This window comes from Corvus kubaryi, unplaced genomic scaffold (assembly GCF_017639235.1).
Source record: "Corvus kubaryi isolate FWS band 111438036 unplaced genomic scaffold, C.kubaryi_AGA036_p1.0 37385, whole genome shotgun sequence".
NCBI classification, from domain to species: domain Eukaryota; kingdom Metazoa; phylum Chordata; class Aves; order Passeriformes; family Corvidae; genus Corvus; species Corvus kubaryi.
In genome coordinates, this window is record NW_024581127.1 from 20,564,794 (window position 1) to 20,581,675 (window position 16,882).

Genomic DNA, 16,882 nt, shown 5'->3' on the forward strand with positions numbered 1-16,882 from the left:
TTTATATGTGTATATATATTTATATATATATACTGATATATCTATATATATATATAGATATATATATATATATATACACTGAGTTGCATTTATTGACACTTTCTCCCAAAGGTCCAACTTTCATGGTGCAGAACCTTCCTGACAGGAGCACAAAGGATTTAGGAATGTGGTAAGTTATTGACTGACTTTGACTCCCACCTAGTCTCACTGACCCCTGTGACCATTCTGCAGGCTTTGAGGACTTTGAGTAAAATGGCCAGAATAGTCACCTATACATAACAAGCACTTGTTGTCAGCATGTTATTTTTTTAATCACTTGCTTCTAACTAAAATCTGCTATCAGTTATGGATGATTGCTGAGAATGAAAACTTAGAACATTGTTAATAAAAAGGCGTGTTGGTCATGCAGGCTTCAACAAAAAGAGACCTTTTTCTTGTGAAAAACATTCACAGTTTTTCAGAATATTTTATTATCTGTAGAGTTCTTGATGTATTCTTTTGCCCTACTCAGACGTCATACAGGACACAGTTAATTTCATACTGGTGCCTTACAGTTTCCAGCTTTGGGCTTTCATATACACACACTTTTCTGTTTACACTTACATCTAGAGGACTTGGATCCCTAATAATTGACTTAAAAAGTTATAGCACCCTTAATATTACCCTTAACTTGATTATGCATTTTACAGAATTTGATTTGATATTAATATTTTTGAGCTGGGATTTCATATGAAAAGTTGATTGAATTTCTTTTTTTTTTCCCTAATACTCATTCATTTCTTCCTTTCTCTTTTACCACCCTCATTGAAAAAAAAATCTTCTTTCTATCTAATATAAATGAACCCTTTTTAGGTTAAACCACTACCCCTTGTGCTATCAATACATGCCATTTTAAAAAGTCCCATTCCAGCGATAATTTGCAAAACACTCCAGAAGCTCTTAAAAAGAGGCTCTTAAAAAGTTTTGTTAAGCTCATGATTACAAAATATCATGGATACCACTTAAGATAGAATTCACTGACCCCTCTATATAAATGACAGAAATAAAGCAGAAGATGCCCTTTTCAAAAGTACATATAGCACTTTTACTCCCAAAGCTCTTTTAAAAAAAGAGTAAAGGCTGTATTATTAAATTACTTATGACAAATGAGATAAAAATGACTAAGAGATTATCATACAAATGTAGAAAGAAGAAATCTTTGCAAGTTTACCTTTAAATTAATTTCTCTTTGGAGATAATTTACTATTAAGCAATATTTGTCTTTCTGAAAGGGTAATGCTGCCTTTAAATTTAACGTGAAACCAATAGACACTTTGTTTTAACTGTGACTTGCAATCAAGCTACTTATCCCATCAAAGAAAGGGAGAAGTTCCATAACTGAAAGTTTTAGCAATATAAGAAAATAGAAAAAGTTGATTTTTTTTCCTATTTTTAGAGAGATAACAGTAGAACTAGTGAAGCCTCCTAAGAACAAATATCTACAATATTGCAAATATCAGTCCATGATTCCTGAATAAGGAACCCTTAGACTGTTTTCCCTTTAATCCCTAGAAGAAAGGCCTTTCTCAGTGAAAAACATTGATCCTAAACCAAACCCTTTTCACAGACTAATAGAACCAGGTAAATCAGCTGTTGCAGCCAATTAAAAACATAAGAAACCTCTCTGGCTATATCCGCATCACAGTTAGAAAGTTGTTCATGAAAAGCCAGAATAAAAATAACTTACTTGTGTTAATCCACTTCCCTTAGTGAATAGGTTGCATATGAGTATGATGTTCAGGTACATCTATTAGTGTGGTAAACTGAGGACGTTGTCCAGAGGACATGTTAGGTGTTCTACAGTGCTATTACTCCTGGTATCTTTATAGATAGTCTGATCTTTCTGTTTTCCCAAGAGAAGTCCAGAAACTCCTGTCCTGATATAAGTCAATAATTGCATACTGTAGGTTTTACGTTTCGGTGTGATAAGAACTCTGTGGCCAATGGAAGCCACATGTTGGTGAATTCAAGAGACAGGTTTTGACCTTGTATCCCTGCTATCAGGAATGATTAGGCTGGAGCATTCAGAGATGTTTGCTTTGGCTATTGCATTTAATAAGTTATTTGCTACATACAATAACAATATGCTACTTCAGCAGCTGCTGAGACCCTCCATCAGTACTGCACACACACACACACACACACACATATATAAATATGATTATTGTAATTGCTGTCATGAGACTGATGGAAATGTTGTGTAAAATAATACCTAGTGTATCCACATTCTTTGTAGAAGCAAACTCATTATCTACTTACTAATACATTCAGGTAGAGGTTTGTCCCAGTGGCCATTTGGTTGACAAATTAAAACTGAAGAGCCAAATAAAAAATATCCAGGATTGCAGTCATAAAATACCACTGTGCCATACGTGAAATTTCCATGTTCGATTTTACTTTCTCTTATAGAATTTGCAGGAATTCCAGGATCAGAACAATTGACCACTAAAAAGAAAAAGAGCACAGGCTTGAGAGTCATACAAATATGGTCTCCTAAAGTGGTCTCCTATTCTTTGTATAAGAAATATCCAACATGTTGATATCCTGGTTTTATATACCCTAACTTTTTATATAATGATAGTGAATTTGGAAGAAGATGTGAAACAGTGAGACACTAAAGCCAGAAGATGTTAAACCCAGCACAAATAAAAGGAAATGCTTCTTTACAGTGTGATGATACTGTAAAATTATTGGCCACTAAAATGAATTTATATTCTTACCTTTAAATACACTATTTTCCACAAATAGAAACATATTTTGGTGCTAGATGCTCCTTTGGTCTAACTCACACAGAAATGCAAACATACATATGTTCCTATACTAACATTTTGATAATGGGTCATCTTTAAGACAGGTGGTTTGAGCTAAAGGGCACATGATCAGTTAGGTAAGAGTGTGGCGAGTCTGATAGAATAAGAACATATCCCTACAAGTGGGTATGAGCTTTTAAAAATAGAGGTTAAATTTAATGGTTAAGAATACTGATGAATTTTTTGAGTTCTTAGCTACTTTAAAATTTCTATTTTTGAAAACTTCTGAAGATGGATTTTTTCCCCTTTCTTTTGTGCCTTACATCTATCTGTGAGTTCAGTATAATAGAGAGATGCTCCAGTCCCTTAAACACCTTCTTAGCCCTCCATTGGACCCACTCCAGGTTCTCCAGATGTGCTTCACCATGGCTGAGTGGAGGGACAGGATCACCTCCCTCGACCTGCTGGCAATGCTCTTCCTAATGCAGCCCAGGACAACACTGGCGTTCATGGCCGCACAGGCATACTGCTGGGCTCATGGAAAGTTTGTTGTCTACCAGGACCCCCAGGTCCTGCTCTGCAGAGCTGCTCTCCAGAAGGCCACCCCCAGCCTGTACTAGTGCATGGGGGTTACTGGGGTTACTCTTCCACAGGTGTAGGACCCTGCATTCACATTTGTTGAATTTCAGAGGTAAACGTGCATGGATGTGTGTATATAAAATTATCAAAATATGCTGAAAAGCTCTGTAATCTGCAAAGGAAAAACTTTATTGCCAGGTACAATTCAAGATCATTTTTCCCATCTAAATCACTCATTGTAGTCATTTTATGGCTCATGTCCTCTCTAGCCACTATTGTAAATGTTGTAGTCTGCTTGTGTGCTTCTTCTAGTAGTTCTCAAATATTGGTACACTAGGCCTAGATAACATGCTTTTTCTGAGGACAGAAATAGCTTTCTGCTTGTATTTGACTTCTTTAACAGTAAATGATAGAACAGTTTGTTAGTTAAATTGATGGATAATATTGATATTTTTTTTTTCTTGGAGGAAAATATGAGCTACATTTCTGTCTTTTTTTTCCCCCACAAGGATCACTGAAGTCCAGCTCCTGGCCCTGCACAGGACAGCCCCAAGAATCACACCATGTGCTTGAGAATGTTGTCCATGTTCACGTTACTAAGCATGTATTTAAAGTAATGAAAATATATTATTCATTAATCAGGAGTAGTGAACACTTGAAATAAAATACAAGGAACTTTGACCATTTCAATTGTTTCCCGCCATTATTATGGTTAGCTAAGAAACTAGATATTTAGCAAAGTTGTAAACAGTATAAAAACTATGGCAGCTGTGACCGGTCCAGAGATATGGGCCCGAAAGAGATCCTCTTCCCAAAGTCCGGTGTCTTCCCTCAGCTGCTGGCTAGGAGGGCCCATGCAGAGGCTGTCAGCTCTTTAGTGATTATCAGCTCATGATTTCAGCTCAGCTCTGCAGGGCAGCCTCCAGGCCAGACCAGGGAGAGAGACAAGAGGCTCATGTAGCTGTTCTGCACGAGGCAGCTTTATTAGTCCATGCTCCGGCGAAGGGGAGCCAGGGACGAGCAGCACTCTGCCCTCGCAGGGGCAGGGGGCCTTATAGGGATACAGGGGGTGGGTGTCAGAGGGTAAAGGCCAATGGGTTACAAAGGATCTGCATAGAGTGTCCCAGAGGATTCTGGGGTTTGTCTTCTTCTCCTTCTTCTCACCATAACTGAAAGTGGCTCCCTTTCCAAGGGGAGTCCTGCTGGGAGACTGAGCAATCTCCTTATCTCAGCAGACATCCCTCCAGGGCGGGGGCTGGGCATACCCCACAAACAACAGCAAGTGCACTGCTGAATTTATATGAAAAAGTTATGCGACAAAAGCAAAGTCTTCACAAAGGTGTGCAGCCTTTTCTATAATATTGCACTTTTGGCAGTTTACAAATACGCAAGGTAACACTTTTATTATTATTATTTAACTTCAAAGAAAATAAAACAAAATCATTAGAATGGATTTCACTGCACATTGCAGACATGATGAATGATGCCCTACACAAGATTAATTCTTTTTGTTTTTAGACTCTCTTCTAAAACCAACATACAATTCCAGGACTGTGTAAAATTCCAAAGAATAACCTGGTCAACATATTTACCAATCCCTACATGCCAGTAAGTTATCAGACACTTTGACACATTACTCTGCAATACCAGAATACCAAGGTGACTGATAGCAACTGGATTGAAAATGAGATTAAGCAGGTACCCTAAACACACAGTACATGTGTAGTATTGTAAATTTAGAAAATAATATCTTCTCATCAACAAAGAATCCCTTGAAAATTTAAGTTCTGTAAATTATTGGGCAGTATCTTTTAGGGGAAAGTGATCAAATGAAAGCGGAGAATACCTATTGGAAAGAGAATACAGTCAATAAAATTGCTATGAAAACACAACATGATTTACTTTATGTATAGATAAAAACCTGTAGAAGCTGCAGAGAACATGCTGAAAAACAATCATTAGAATTTCTGCATACATACATGCAGGTTACAGCAAAAAGTACAGTTTTCTAAATAAAACCAATTATTTAAAAAGCACATAAGAGATTTTAAAAAGGCAGGGGTGACAAAACCTTTTGAAAACTGCTTATGAAAACTCAAACGAACTAATTTAATCGTATTACTTTTCTAAGTGAAAGTATTTTACATATAATATCTAGAAGCACTGAGAACCAACACAAATGGACAACGTTAATGAATTAGAATAACAATTTTCGAAGTCCAGATGCTCAGTGGAGTACCAATGGAAAGCTAAAATGAAAAAAAAAAGTAGGTTTTCTTACGTGTCTATTAGAACTATGTTGGCTAAAAATGCAGAGAACATTATTTCAGGATTTAAGCTCTTAATTATCTTTCCATAATTTTACTTAAGTAACTTGTAGAAAAAATTTTTAAAAAAGCAATACAATCTACAGACACGTACGAAAGTTTCTCTGCAACTGTTATCCTGCCAACCTGAGTATAAAAAAATCATAGAATTACAAAATGTCTTTAATAATAAGATTATTGTGTTAGTTAATCAGTCTCTCTGTTAGTGAGAGAGGAATCACTTTGTCTTGACAGTGCTCCTTTACCTCTGTTTATTTTTCAGCCTTAATTTTACACCACTTAGTAAGAAACCTGTAAATGCTGCATTCTTACCTTTGCATATTGGAGGCGGGTGGCTCCACTGCCTATTAGCTTGGCACTGTGCTTTGGTTGGTCCTTGCATAACATACCCCGTATTGCATGAAAATGTCACAACATCATTGAAGTTGAAACCATTTCCACTTGTTCTTCCATAAATAGGACTACCAGGGTGACCACAGCTGATGGCTAGCATAGCACCAATCAAAAAAACCCCAAAAAACAGAACAAGCTGTTATCACTTTCCATTATTTATTATGCAATAGATAATCATTACATAATAGTATTTTCAAGTTTTGATATTATAAGGTACTGCACACTTTCCATGATGTATTCATGTTCAAGAACTTACTTAAATTTTTAACTTAATAGAATTTGACATGCAGTAATGAAAGCAAATGAAGAAAACTCTTCTGAGGAAGCAGGAGAAAAACAAGCACTGGATTTTCATTAAGCATAGTCTAAAATTGAAAGGAAATATTTCACTATGTTAGTTCCTCAGGTACTATTTCTTACAAGTTTGTCTTATTATCAACTCAATATTTTATCTTTGTGGCCTAAATACTTAGTGAAGCTATAAATTTATGACTATTTAAAAAAAAAAAAATGAATTATGGGCACAGTGAAATTTTTCTTATGTTTACACAAAAACTGACTACAGAAGGTAAAGTTTATTTTCTGCGCCCACAAAAACCAAATGAAAAAAAATTAAGGAAAATCAGACACAAATTAATATTCACAAAATGATCCAAAAACATTTTGTAAACATTTTCTTCTATTTTGTAACAAACTGTTGATTTAAAAAAGGTTAATCAGTAATTAAAAAATAAAACATCACAGAATAAATGAATTAACATTGTGTACTATGACTTGGCATTAAGAGAATTTCTGCTGCAAAGATAGAGCTATAGAATATTTGCAGGCAGATTAATACAGTTTCAATACACTAATATTACTGAACCTGAAAAATGGCAGTAATTTACTTTAAAGTGCTTAGAGGAATCTCAAATTTTCCTGAATTTTAAATACAGCATTTTCTGTTATTACTCAAAGATCTTTCATGTGATGTGTTGACACACATCATGCAAAAGAAACCTCATTAACAGAGGACAATATTCACTCAAAAGACACCTAAAACCACAAATCAAAGTAACAGCACCTCTGTGAGGAAGAAGAAGAAAAGAAAATATAATTTGGTTAAGAAAACATTTTAATCTTCCGTGTTGACAGTGTACTTCAATAGTATTTACTAATCTAACTAGAACAGTGAAAGTAAATGTACATTAAAGATTTCCAAAAGCCACTATGGGTCATAAAGCCATTTTCATATTTGAATACTGCATTCCTAAGTCCTATCACTTTTTGAAGAAGTTTCACATCCATTACAGCAGGTATTCAGTAGCCAAAAGATGTTGTGGAAATTTTAACTGACAACACTTAACTTCACCTGATAGATGAATCATAGATTTTATGTGGCCACATACTTTTGAGGATCATTCAGTCCTTGTTTGACACAGATATTCCTGTAACATAAATCAGTACATGTTGCCATGCTTACTTACGCACACAGGATGGAAGCTGACCAGACCAGTTGTGATCTTGTTGACATATTCTTACAGAAGAACCAATCAACCGAAAACCAGGACTGCACTGGTAAACAACTGTGTCTCTATATCCATAATTTTCTCCTATTACTTGTCCATTGACTATAAGATCTGGAATACCACAGTGACCAGCTACATTTGTTTACAGTAAAGAAAAAGAAAAAAAAAAAAAGGAAAAAAGTATCAGTAAATATGCCAGAGAAATTTTAAATAAACCTCCTTAACTAAAACCAAGAAATGTTTAATATCTTTCCAGGTTTTTTATTGATTTAATTCAAAGCTTTATTTATATTAGCTTGGTAAAAACCACAGTAATTCATTTGTATAGGTAGAACTGTACACATATAAAAAAATTACAAAAAGACGATGTAGTAAAGAGATGAAATGTCATATATATTAACAAATTTCCTTTAAAAAAATATGAAGAATTCCTTTTTATTGTAACATGTAAAAAAACCTATATTATTTACCTTAGTTTTATTTTGGCTATGATTAAATGAATAAGGTAACATTAAAGTATCATACATTTAACTAAATATAAAAATTCCACATAAATAAAAATAATATAAATATTATAGATATCAATCCACATGGACATTATAAATATAGCCTCTTCACAATATAAAAAAAATAACTGGGACAATTTATTTCTGGAATTTGACCCTGTACTATTTTCCATTCTTTCTCTCCTACTGATTCCAGTGGAATCGCAAAGAGATTAACATCCTTTGGTTGAAAGCAGTCAGTACAACAGCTGCCAAATGTCCTGCAACCAAAAATCTTTCTATGCCTAGGCCTAATCCTCTACTCTGTATTCTCAAAATATAAGAAATACTGTATTTTCACTGTGAAGGTCATAAAGAGATATTTAGTCTAGAGAGAAGCTGGGAAAAAACCCCAAACTATTTGTAGTTACTATTTTTTTGTAATGAATTCTGGAAAATGGGCACTGTGATTCAGAAAAAAATGTGGTAATGGAAAAGTCTTCTAAGAATGGCTGACTTCATGAAGACTGTGACATATGGTAGAGAACTCACGGCAAAAAAGAAGAATAAGACAAGCAAAAAAACCAAACAGTGTTTCAGCTAGTATTTATTAAAAACAACCAAACTACCAGCCAGCCAAACTCCTCTGCTCTCCTTTTCTCTTCTACTTTACTTCAAATAAAGCCCACAAACAAATCTCCAAAGCATGGGATTGCTAATAAGAAAAGACATTTAGAACCAATATGGTCTGGATTGTTTTTTCCTTTGAAATTTTAGATACTTCTAAGACTCTGATGTATTTTTCTGCATTTTGCCTCATTCATTTGGGGCTAGAAACTTCCTATTAAAAAAAAGTTGAAAATCTTGCATTTTCTTACAACTTGAGCTTTGTATTGTACTTCATTGTAGGAATCATTACAAAATCAGAATTTACAGTATAGGTAGTATATGAACCTCCACATATATTAAAATGATGACTGTAATTTGACTTCCGTGTATTTGGCAGGAGTCCAAATCTGATACTGTTCAAGGGTATATTATCCCTTGTTTTCTCCCTCCCTGTTTCCCTCAGTCTTATGTAAAAAAGAAGCATACATGAAATTTATGTTTTCTAGGATAAGATGGTGTAACACATGTTTAAAAAATTTTTGCCGGAGTATTTCTTGCTTGTCCAAGAAATTCATAATCCATTCAGCATGCAGTAGACTGTTTTGAAAATGCCCCAAAGGAACTGATTTCCCTATCCTATCATATTTCCGATTATAAACAGCACTAACCAGATGAGGAAAAAAACTAAGCTGTAAAAGATTAATTTCTATCAAAAGTGCAACCAGACAGTCTGAAGTGATTCAGACCATGCTCAAGGAAATTTTTTTCTAGTTGCATTTAATTAAAATATATGGCTTAGTTCTTAATTAAAAATTTAGTGTTGCTTTATGGCAGTTGCTTTATGGCAGAGTGGAAGCAGAATACTTTGCCAGAAAGGCCAATCTCTGTTTCCTGTGCAGAGAGAATAAAACTGAAGCAATTCAACATGAGAGGTAACTAAGATCACAGTGCAGTTTCTGCAACTGTGCATAGACTTTACAAAACTCATACAACTTCAACAGGTGAAAATTCATTGCAAATCATCTGTATCTCTTGCAGTAATGTCCCAGTCTCGCTCCAGAAAATTTAAAGTAATTTAAAAATCTCATCCTCTTACCCTACTTCCTTTCACTGTCATAAACCTCTCGGACCCTAGTTTTGACTTCTTCTGACTTTTGAATTTCTCTTTTTTCTTTCTTTTTTCTTTTCTTTTGACTTTCTTCAACATCTGCTATTTACAAGGAGAGGGGTAGTGGCTGTTGCATACCTGCAATTCAGCAAAGTATTCAACACCATTTCCCACAGCCTTTTCCTGCACAAAAAGGCAAGATACAGATTGGTGGGTGGTCTTTAAGATGGGTAGAGAATTGGCTAACAGGCTGTACTAAAAGGGTGGTGATCAATGGTTTTCACTCAGGCTGGAAGCCTATCACAAGCAGGATTCCCTAAGGATCAGTAATGGGCCCCATGATGTTGAATATCTTCATAAATGAACTGGATGATGGGATTGAAAGCAGCCTCACCAAGTTTGCTGATGACACCAGACTGGTGGTGAGGCAGACATGTGAGAAGGAAAAGACATCTAACAGAGACACCTGGACAGGCTGGAGGAGCAGGCTGTACTGCGAGGTTAAGAAAAACACCTGCAAGGTTCTGCTCCTGGAATGACACAACCAAAGAGCCCAGAGCAGGCCATGATCTGTGTGGCTGGGGAACAGTGTCACTGAAAGGGACCTGGGGGTCCTGGGGGACAAGAAGCTTACCATGAGTCAGCAGTGTGTGTGGCTGCAACAGTGAAGGCAAAATGGATGCTGGGCTGCATCTGCAGAAACATTATTAGCAGCGGTAGAGATCATCCCACTCTACTCAGTGCTTGCCAGGCTGCACATGAAAGATGCAGAGAAACACAGACAGACTGCAGAGGAGGGCTATGAAAATTATCAAAGGGCTGAAAAACTTCTCCTATGAGGAAAGGCTGAAGGCGTTAGTTCCTGAAGAAGAGAAGGCTCGGGCGGGGCCTCATCACAGTGTTCCAGTACTTAGAGGGTGGCTACAAAGATAGTGGTGGCTCTCTCTTCACACTGAGTCACATGGAGAGGAAAAGGGGCAATGGGTGCAAGGTGCACTTGGAAAGGTTCCATAATGAGATAAGAAAGAATTCTTTTGACAGTAAGAACAAGCATTCCCTGGAACAACCTATCCAGCCAGGGATGTTTTCAAAACGTGACTAAATAGGTTTGTTAGATAATCCCATCTCAGCTTCCTTTGCCATGAAATGTTGGATCAGATGATTTTTCAAATTCCCTTCCAACTTGGGCTGTTCTGATTCTATTACTTCAAGTCCCTCTGTCTTGATTATTTCCTCCCACTCTGTGTAACAGTTATATCTTTGGAGCACCAACTATATTGCATGACCAATTGTGAAGTTCTCACTACTAGTAATGAAAGATATGTTTAAAACAATAGAGCCTACTTCTATCCCTGTGTAAGATTTCTAAACTGAAAAAGAAATAAATCTGAATGCATGAAGAATACTATAAAGCTGTGTTATAGAACTGTAGTTCTATCATAGCAGAATTCTAAATCAATTGGTGACAGTGTTAAGCAATTAAATATCATTTAAAATCAGAATATACCAGACTTGTGACACACTTTTAATCTCAAATTTAAAAAGAAATTAAAAAAAAAAAAAAACAAACCAAACCTTGCAGGGTTTTTTGCCATTTTACTCTGCTTTCCAGGGGAAGTTTAGTGTGACTTAGGGATATAAAAAAACCTCATTAAAATGAAACCAAACAAAAAAAAAGGGGGAAAAAAACCACCAAAACCAAAACAATCCAACACCCCAAAATGATGGGTTCAGTATTATTTGTTTTATTTTCAAATAAAATAATTGACATATGTCATGTAGGTGCATATGGTAAGCAGTTCACTATGTTTGCTATGAAAAGTGTATATAATGGTATACATAGTTCCTGTTAAGAGAACGTTAGAGAACTTTACTGGAATTTCCACTGATTCATGCAGCTGAGTAAATTCCCTAAGATCCAATAAAGTTAGAGACTCATTAATATTTTCCAGAACTTTTATTCTTTGCTTTATTTTCCCACTGTATTTCACACATCCATACAGATGTTTTCTGCCAGAGAAAATAAAGACCTCAACTTATAGTAGTTGCTATCATTACTTCTCCAACATCAAGGGAAAAAAAAAAAAAGCCTAGAGGAAGAAAAACCCAAACAACTCCCAAACAAAAACTATCACCATCAACACCTGTATTTGAATGAGTAATAGTACTTAATTCTCTTCAATTCTATTCTGGATTTGTTGCATTTCTTCTAAAAGTAAGGTGTTTATTTATTTTTATCATTAATTTTAGTAGAATTCTTACCTTTAACATTTTTCTATTAAGCTACCTAAGAAAATAATTCCAAGATGTTCATTATACATTAAGGATATGCTCATATTTATTACTGTATATTCTGGTAGTTTTTATGATCAATTCTGATAGCAATTGTTTCTCAGGACTTTCATTGAAACTCTTATTATAAGGGCTTTGTGACAAATAAGTATATTCTAATATCCTAGTAGTAAATAGCAGACTTCACACTAAATTAGAATTCTAGACTTCTTTAGGCTAAGATATTCTAGACTATTTTCATTACCACTTTGTCCATTGTCAATATCTCTCTTTTGGTGCTGTATCATAAGACCAGTTCCATTTTTTTCTATGACATGGATATAAAAGACCTGTGTAGCAGTTCTATGAATCCAGATGAGACTCCTGGGTCTTAATGTAACCTGTAACTTGTAATACTGAATCAAAAGATTCCACTTTCGCAAAGACAAGTGAAATCTGCAAAAAAAGATATTAAAAGAGACTAAATGTGAAGGTTTTTCTGTGCAGCAGATTTGAGAGGGGAAATAAGCAATATAACATTCTCAATTTCCAGTCTAGAAAAACTTGAGAAGAATAATGGCATGAAATATTATTAAAAAACAAAATTAGTCAAAGAGTGGGAATAAAGGATATTAATAACCTGTGAGCACCAAATAAATTACCTAATTTGACATGAAATCCAGCTCTAGCAATGAAGAATGAGCATAATAACTTAGTGTCAGAACCTTTGAAACCATAGCTGTAAATGAGGTTTCTTTTCTGCAGGTTGTTTTATGAGATGAAAAGAGTAAGAATAAATGAATACAGAATCTTTACATTAAATGGCAAAAATGTGCCTATGCTTATTTTAGTTGTCAGTAGTGTCAAACATGAGCACAGTAGTGAAAAAATCTACATATTAATGTATTATTGAAAACAGAGATTTATGTTATTTATTATTCAACAAAGTTAATTAACCCATCAAGATGACCTCAGCTGAAAAGGGAAGAATTATTTCCTGGCATTTTTTTTCTTCTTTACAGGGCTTGCATTTCATAAAAAGATATAAGAAGGCAGAGCCCTGGACAAAACAGGGCTTGGGGCATTTCTCTTGCAATTTTCAGAAGAGCCTCATCTTGACAGCTATTCAAGCTGTACTAAAACTGTTCAGGATGAATGGTTAAGTTATTTAAAATCATTTTTAATCCATGGCCCACAGAGGGAAGTTCTCTGCTGAATTCCTTGAAATAGCTGAATAGTTCTTTAAAGATGAAACATCATATACCTAATGTGAAAGTCTAGTTGTTATTATTATGCAGCAGTACTGAAGAACAAAGAGAAGCATATGGCTAACTCTAGATATATTAATTCAGTATCACTAGAGATACAGAATCCCCCTTAATTGAAATACCAAGAGTTTAAAAAAGGTATTTAAAAACAGTGAAGATGAAGAAGTTAGTTGCTTATATATTTTTCCAGAAGTTTCCAGAATGAATATAGTGGAAGAGAGGTTACACTTCAGGGGTTATATAGCCACAGAAACCTTTCAGTGACTGAAAGCTGATTGAGAAAATATAAAAACTACCACTGATAGATTAATGCAGTGAACATTCTCTGCTGTTAGCTTACATGGTTGCTTTGCCCCAGATGGTATGTCTGCAATTCTTTTTACTCCATTAACAGCATTGTTCTCTACAGAGCTGATAGATAACTGGTTTTTCCTTTACGAGTAACAATCTGCCAGCAATGATTCATTAGCATTTTAAACTGGTATTTTTGTATGAAAAAAGAGTTGAGTAAAACTGGAATAAATATTCCCCAGCTAACACATCAAACATGTCTACGTAAGAATTTTGGTTCAGATCTTCCTTCTAAGTCTTAAATGTGCTGAGTGGTTTTACTATGAACAAATTAGCTTCCTGTCAGAGGAAGCACATTGAGAAGCTCAGCTTGGTGCACAAAACATGTGTTCCATCTCCTTTCGGAAAAAAAGTGGTCAAAATTATTGACAAATCTTTTTGTCTACTTAGAACCATATGAGTAATGATGACATATAGCCCAGAGGACTGGACCAGATATAGTCCAAGGAAAATTCTCTGAGCCATATGTAATGCAAATGTAGATAATTTAGAATCAATTATTTGTTTCATGATTTCATCATTCTGCTGGATTATTTGTTAATTCAGACAAAAACACAGTATGTGAAGTCTAGCCTTTCTCTTAGGAGAAGAGATGAAAGGTATTCCTGATGTTATTGTTTGGAAAGTGCAAATGTTGATATTTAATGTACACACTAACCTTAACAGCTCTTTTCTTCTACCCATCTGTCTTTATTGAAAGCTCCTCTAGTACTAGCCATGTATTGGAACCACACTTCCTTATGCCTTATGCCACACTTCAAATAAACTTCATTCTTCCTTTTTGCATTTTAAACATAGGGACACTGTTATAAAGGTGTTCTCCAAATGAACAGAATTAACGTCATTTAATCATGTCACAATTAACAACAAAATATGAGATCTTACAGACCTTTAAAAATTTAATCATATTTCATAATTTATCTTTATTTGAGATTTAATACTAATATGCAGAACTAAAAAAAACCATTGTTCCAGAAGTTTCTGAGTCTATCTGATTACAGGCATTAAAATAAATACGCTAAAAAAATCAAAACTTTTTATAATTATGATAATATATGTTTTTATGATCAATGTTATTCCTGACATTAAATTAAAGCAAATAAAATCAATTTAATAAATAAAAGAAATAATGTAAAATATAAAATTGTAAATATGTCACCTGTAAATACTGTAAACATACAAAGTTTTCATGTAAACAGACAATAACCAATTTCTTGTTGAATATTTAAATATTTTTCCAAGAGGAAAATGTATAAAGAAATCGCAGACTTGTCAGTCTCTTTTTATAAGTAGGATAGTCAGTAAAAATCTATTCTATGTTTCTGACTGTTTCTCAGGGTTTATTACATAGACAGTTGCAGTGTTACCAGTATAGAAAAAGATCAAGCACAGTAAATTGTGAGAGGCAGTTTGTAACTTTGGAGACACAACTGTCATGATTTTAATCTCTGCCTGTTATTTTATTCTAAAAGACACAAGTGACTTTTTCACAATAAAATGTCCTGAGACATTTAGGTTTTTAAACTTTGACAACAGAATTACTTCAGAAGCTCTATTCTGTTTTTATTTATTTTTTTCAATTTGAACATTGTTTCTTCTCATCAGCTATGGAGAATAAGGATCCAGAAATCAATTTCCTACTATTATAATAATTGAGAAAAGAAGGCAGTTGTGTTAAGTGTTCTAGTTTTTGCCACAGATTCAACACCCAGAAAGTTATCCATCTTTTAATAAAAGAAGCCAGAATGAGAAAAGAAAGACAAAAAAGAGCTGTGAAACCTATCATAATATTCTCACACTATTATGGCTGTTATCAAAATTATGCACTGCTGTTCACAATGTCGTGCAGTAACACAACTTGGATTTTAGTCAATATTTTCGGTGATTTAAACATTACCTCAGTTCTAATTCTCATCTATATCTGATTAGGTTCACCATGAACTAGTTTAAAGTTCTACTGCAGATACTTAGATTCTTGTTTACTCCACATTTCATAAATTCTTAGAATTACACATAACTGGAATTAAAGTCAGGCTATTTAACCCAACAATTAAATGCAATTATTTCAGTAGCACTTTCAAAAAAACTTGAATTTTTAAACAAAATACTTGAAAAGGGTATTATGTTATCCTGTAGGATTTCATGTATGTCATCTGAGTGTACTCTTAAGGGCACCCTCAAAACTTAAAACAGAAATACACTGGTAATCACTTCAGTCCCAGAACAACTACATTTCTCAGAAAGTAAAAGTGGAAAGGCTCTAAGATAAATAATAAAAAAGGTTTACAGCTAAGAGCAGTAAAACATCAGAAATAGAAAGTGAATTTTTTTTCCTACTATTTTTCAGTTTTTGAAAACAAACACCAGAATTTAATGATAAGTTGCACAAAAATTAATTACTTGAACCATTAAAATACCCACTCTGTAAGTCTTCCTGCCCTATTTCATCTCCTTTCTCCCATATTCTATTTCTTTAATGTCCTCCATTTCTTTCACGTTCTGACAACAACTTTCTTAAAAATATTTCTTATTTCTGATTTGTCATTAGCTGAACTCATCCCTCTATCTTAATTCTCAAATTACTTATGGAAGAAACAAGAATTGAACTGAGTTAATTATGAGTCTGCAGGGAGCTCATTCCTGCACAGTGATGTAACACAGTAGGCAATGTTGTTGCAAGAGAAATTATGGCAGCCATTACTCTACCTTTTATAAATTTCCTCTGTCACTAGCTTTACTTTTTTGTTTTATTCTGCAAGGTATACATTTTTTGTGTGCTGTATATGATGTATATTCTAATTCTCTGAGTAATACTTGTTTTCATGCCATCTTCAACAATTTGCCACAATAAAGCTTTAAAGATATGCATTTAAAGATTTATTGTAGTCCTATTAGTCTGATACAATAGGTGTGTTTTAGGTTACTGTATTCCTCCTCTAGTTATATAGTTGTTAAGTGTTTACTGTTACTGGACATTATAGCATATGAACTAAATAATAATGAATCTCTTCTGAGAAGTAGGGGTCCTCTTTTAATTTGAAAATAAAATAAACAAAGCCTCTATCCCTCTCTGCTATATGCCAGTGAACATTCCAGCTTCAGACCTGTAGCTTGATAAGCAACACTTTTGCTCATTCATGAGTCATTCACTTAAGTGAAATCAGCAAATAATACAGTTTTACAGAAGAAAAATT

The 16,882-nt window shown here is 34.4% G+C and overlaps 1 protein-coding gene across 4 annotated transcripts in view; it reads right to left on the reverse strand.

The window, feature by feature from the left end:
• CSMD3 (CUB and Sushi multiple domains 3) overlaps positions 1-16,882 on the reverse strand; it is a 613,333-nt gene that overhangs the window by 50,096 nt on the left and 546,355 nt on the right. For all 4 annotated transcript variants that reach the window (XM_042035930.1, XM_042035929.1, XM_042035928.1 and 1 more), the window contains 3 exons: positions 7,555-7,728; positions 6,008-6,181; positions 2,299-2,484 (listed from right to left, as the gene is read on the reverse strand). In XM_042035930.1, coding sequence (XP_041891864.1) covers positions 2,299-2,484; positions 6,008-6,181; positions 7,555-7,728 — 534 coding nt within the window. The remainder of the gene's footprint in view (positions 1-2,298; positions 2,485-6,007; positions 6,182-7,554; positions 7,729-16,882) is intronic.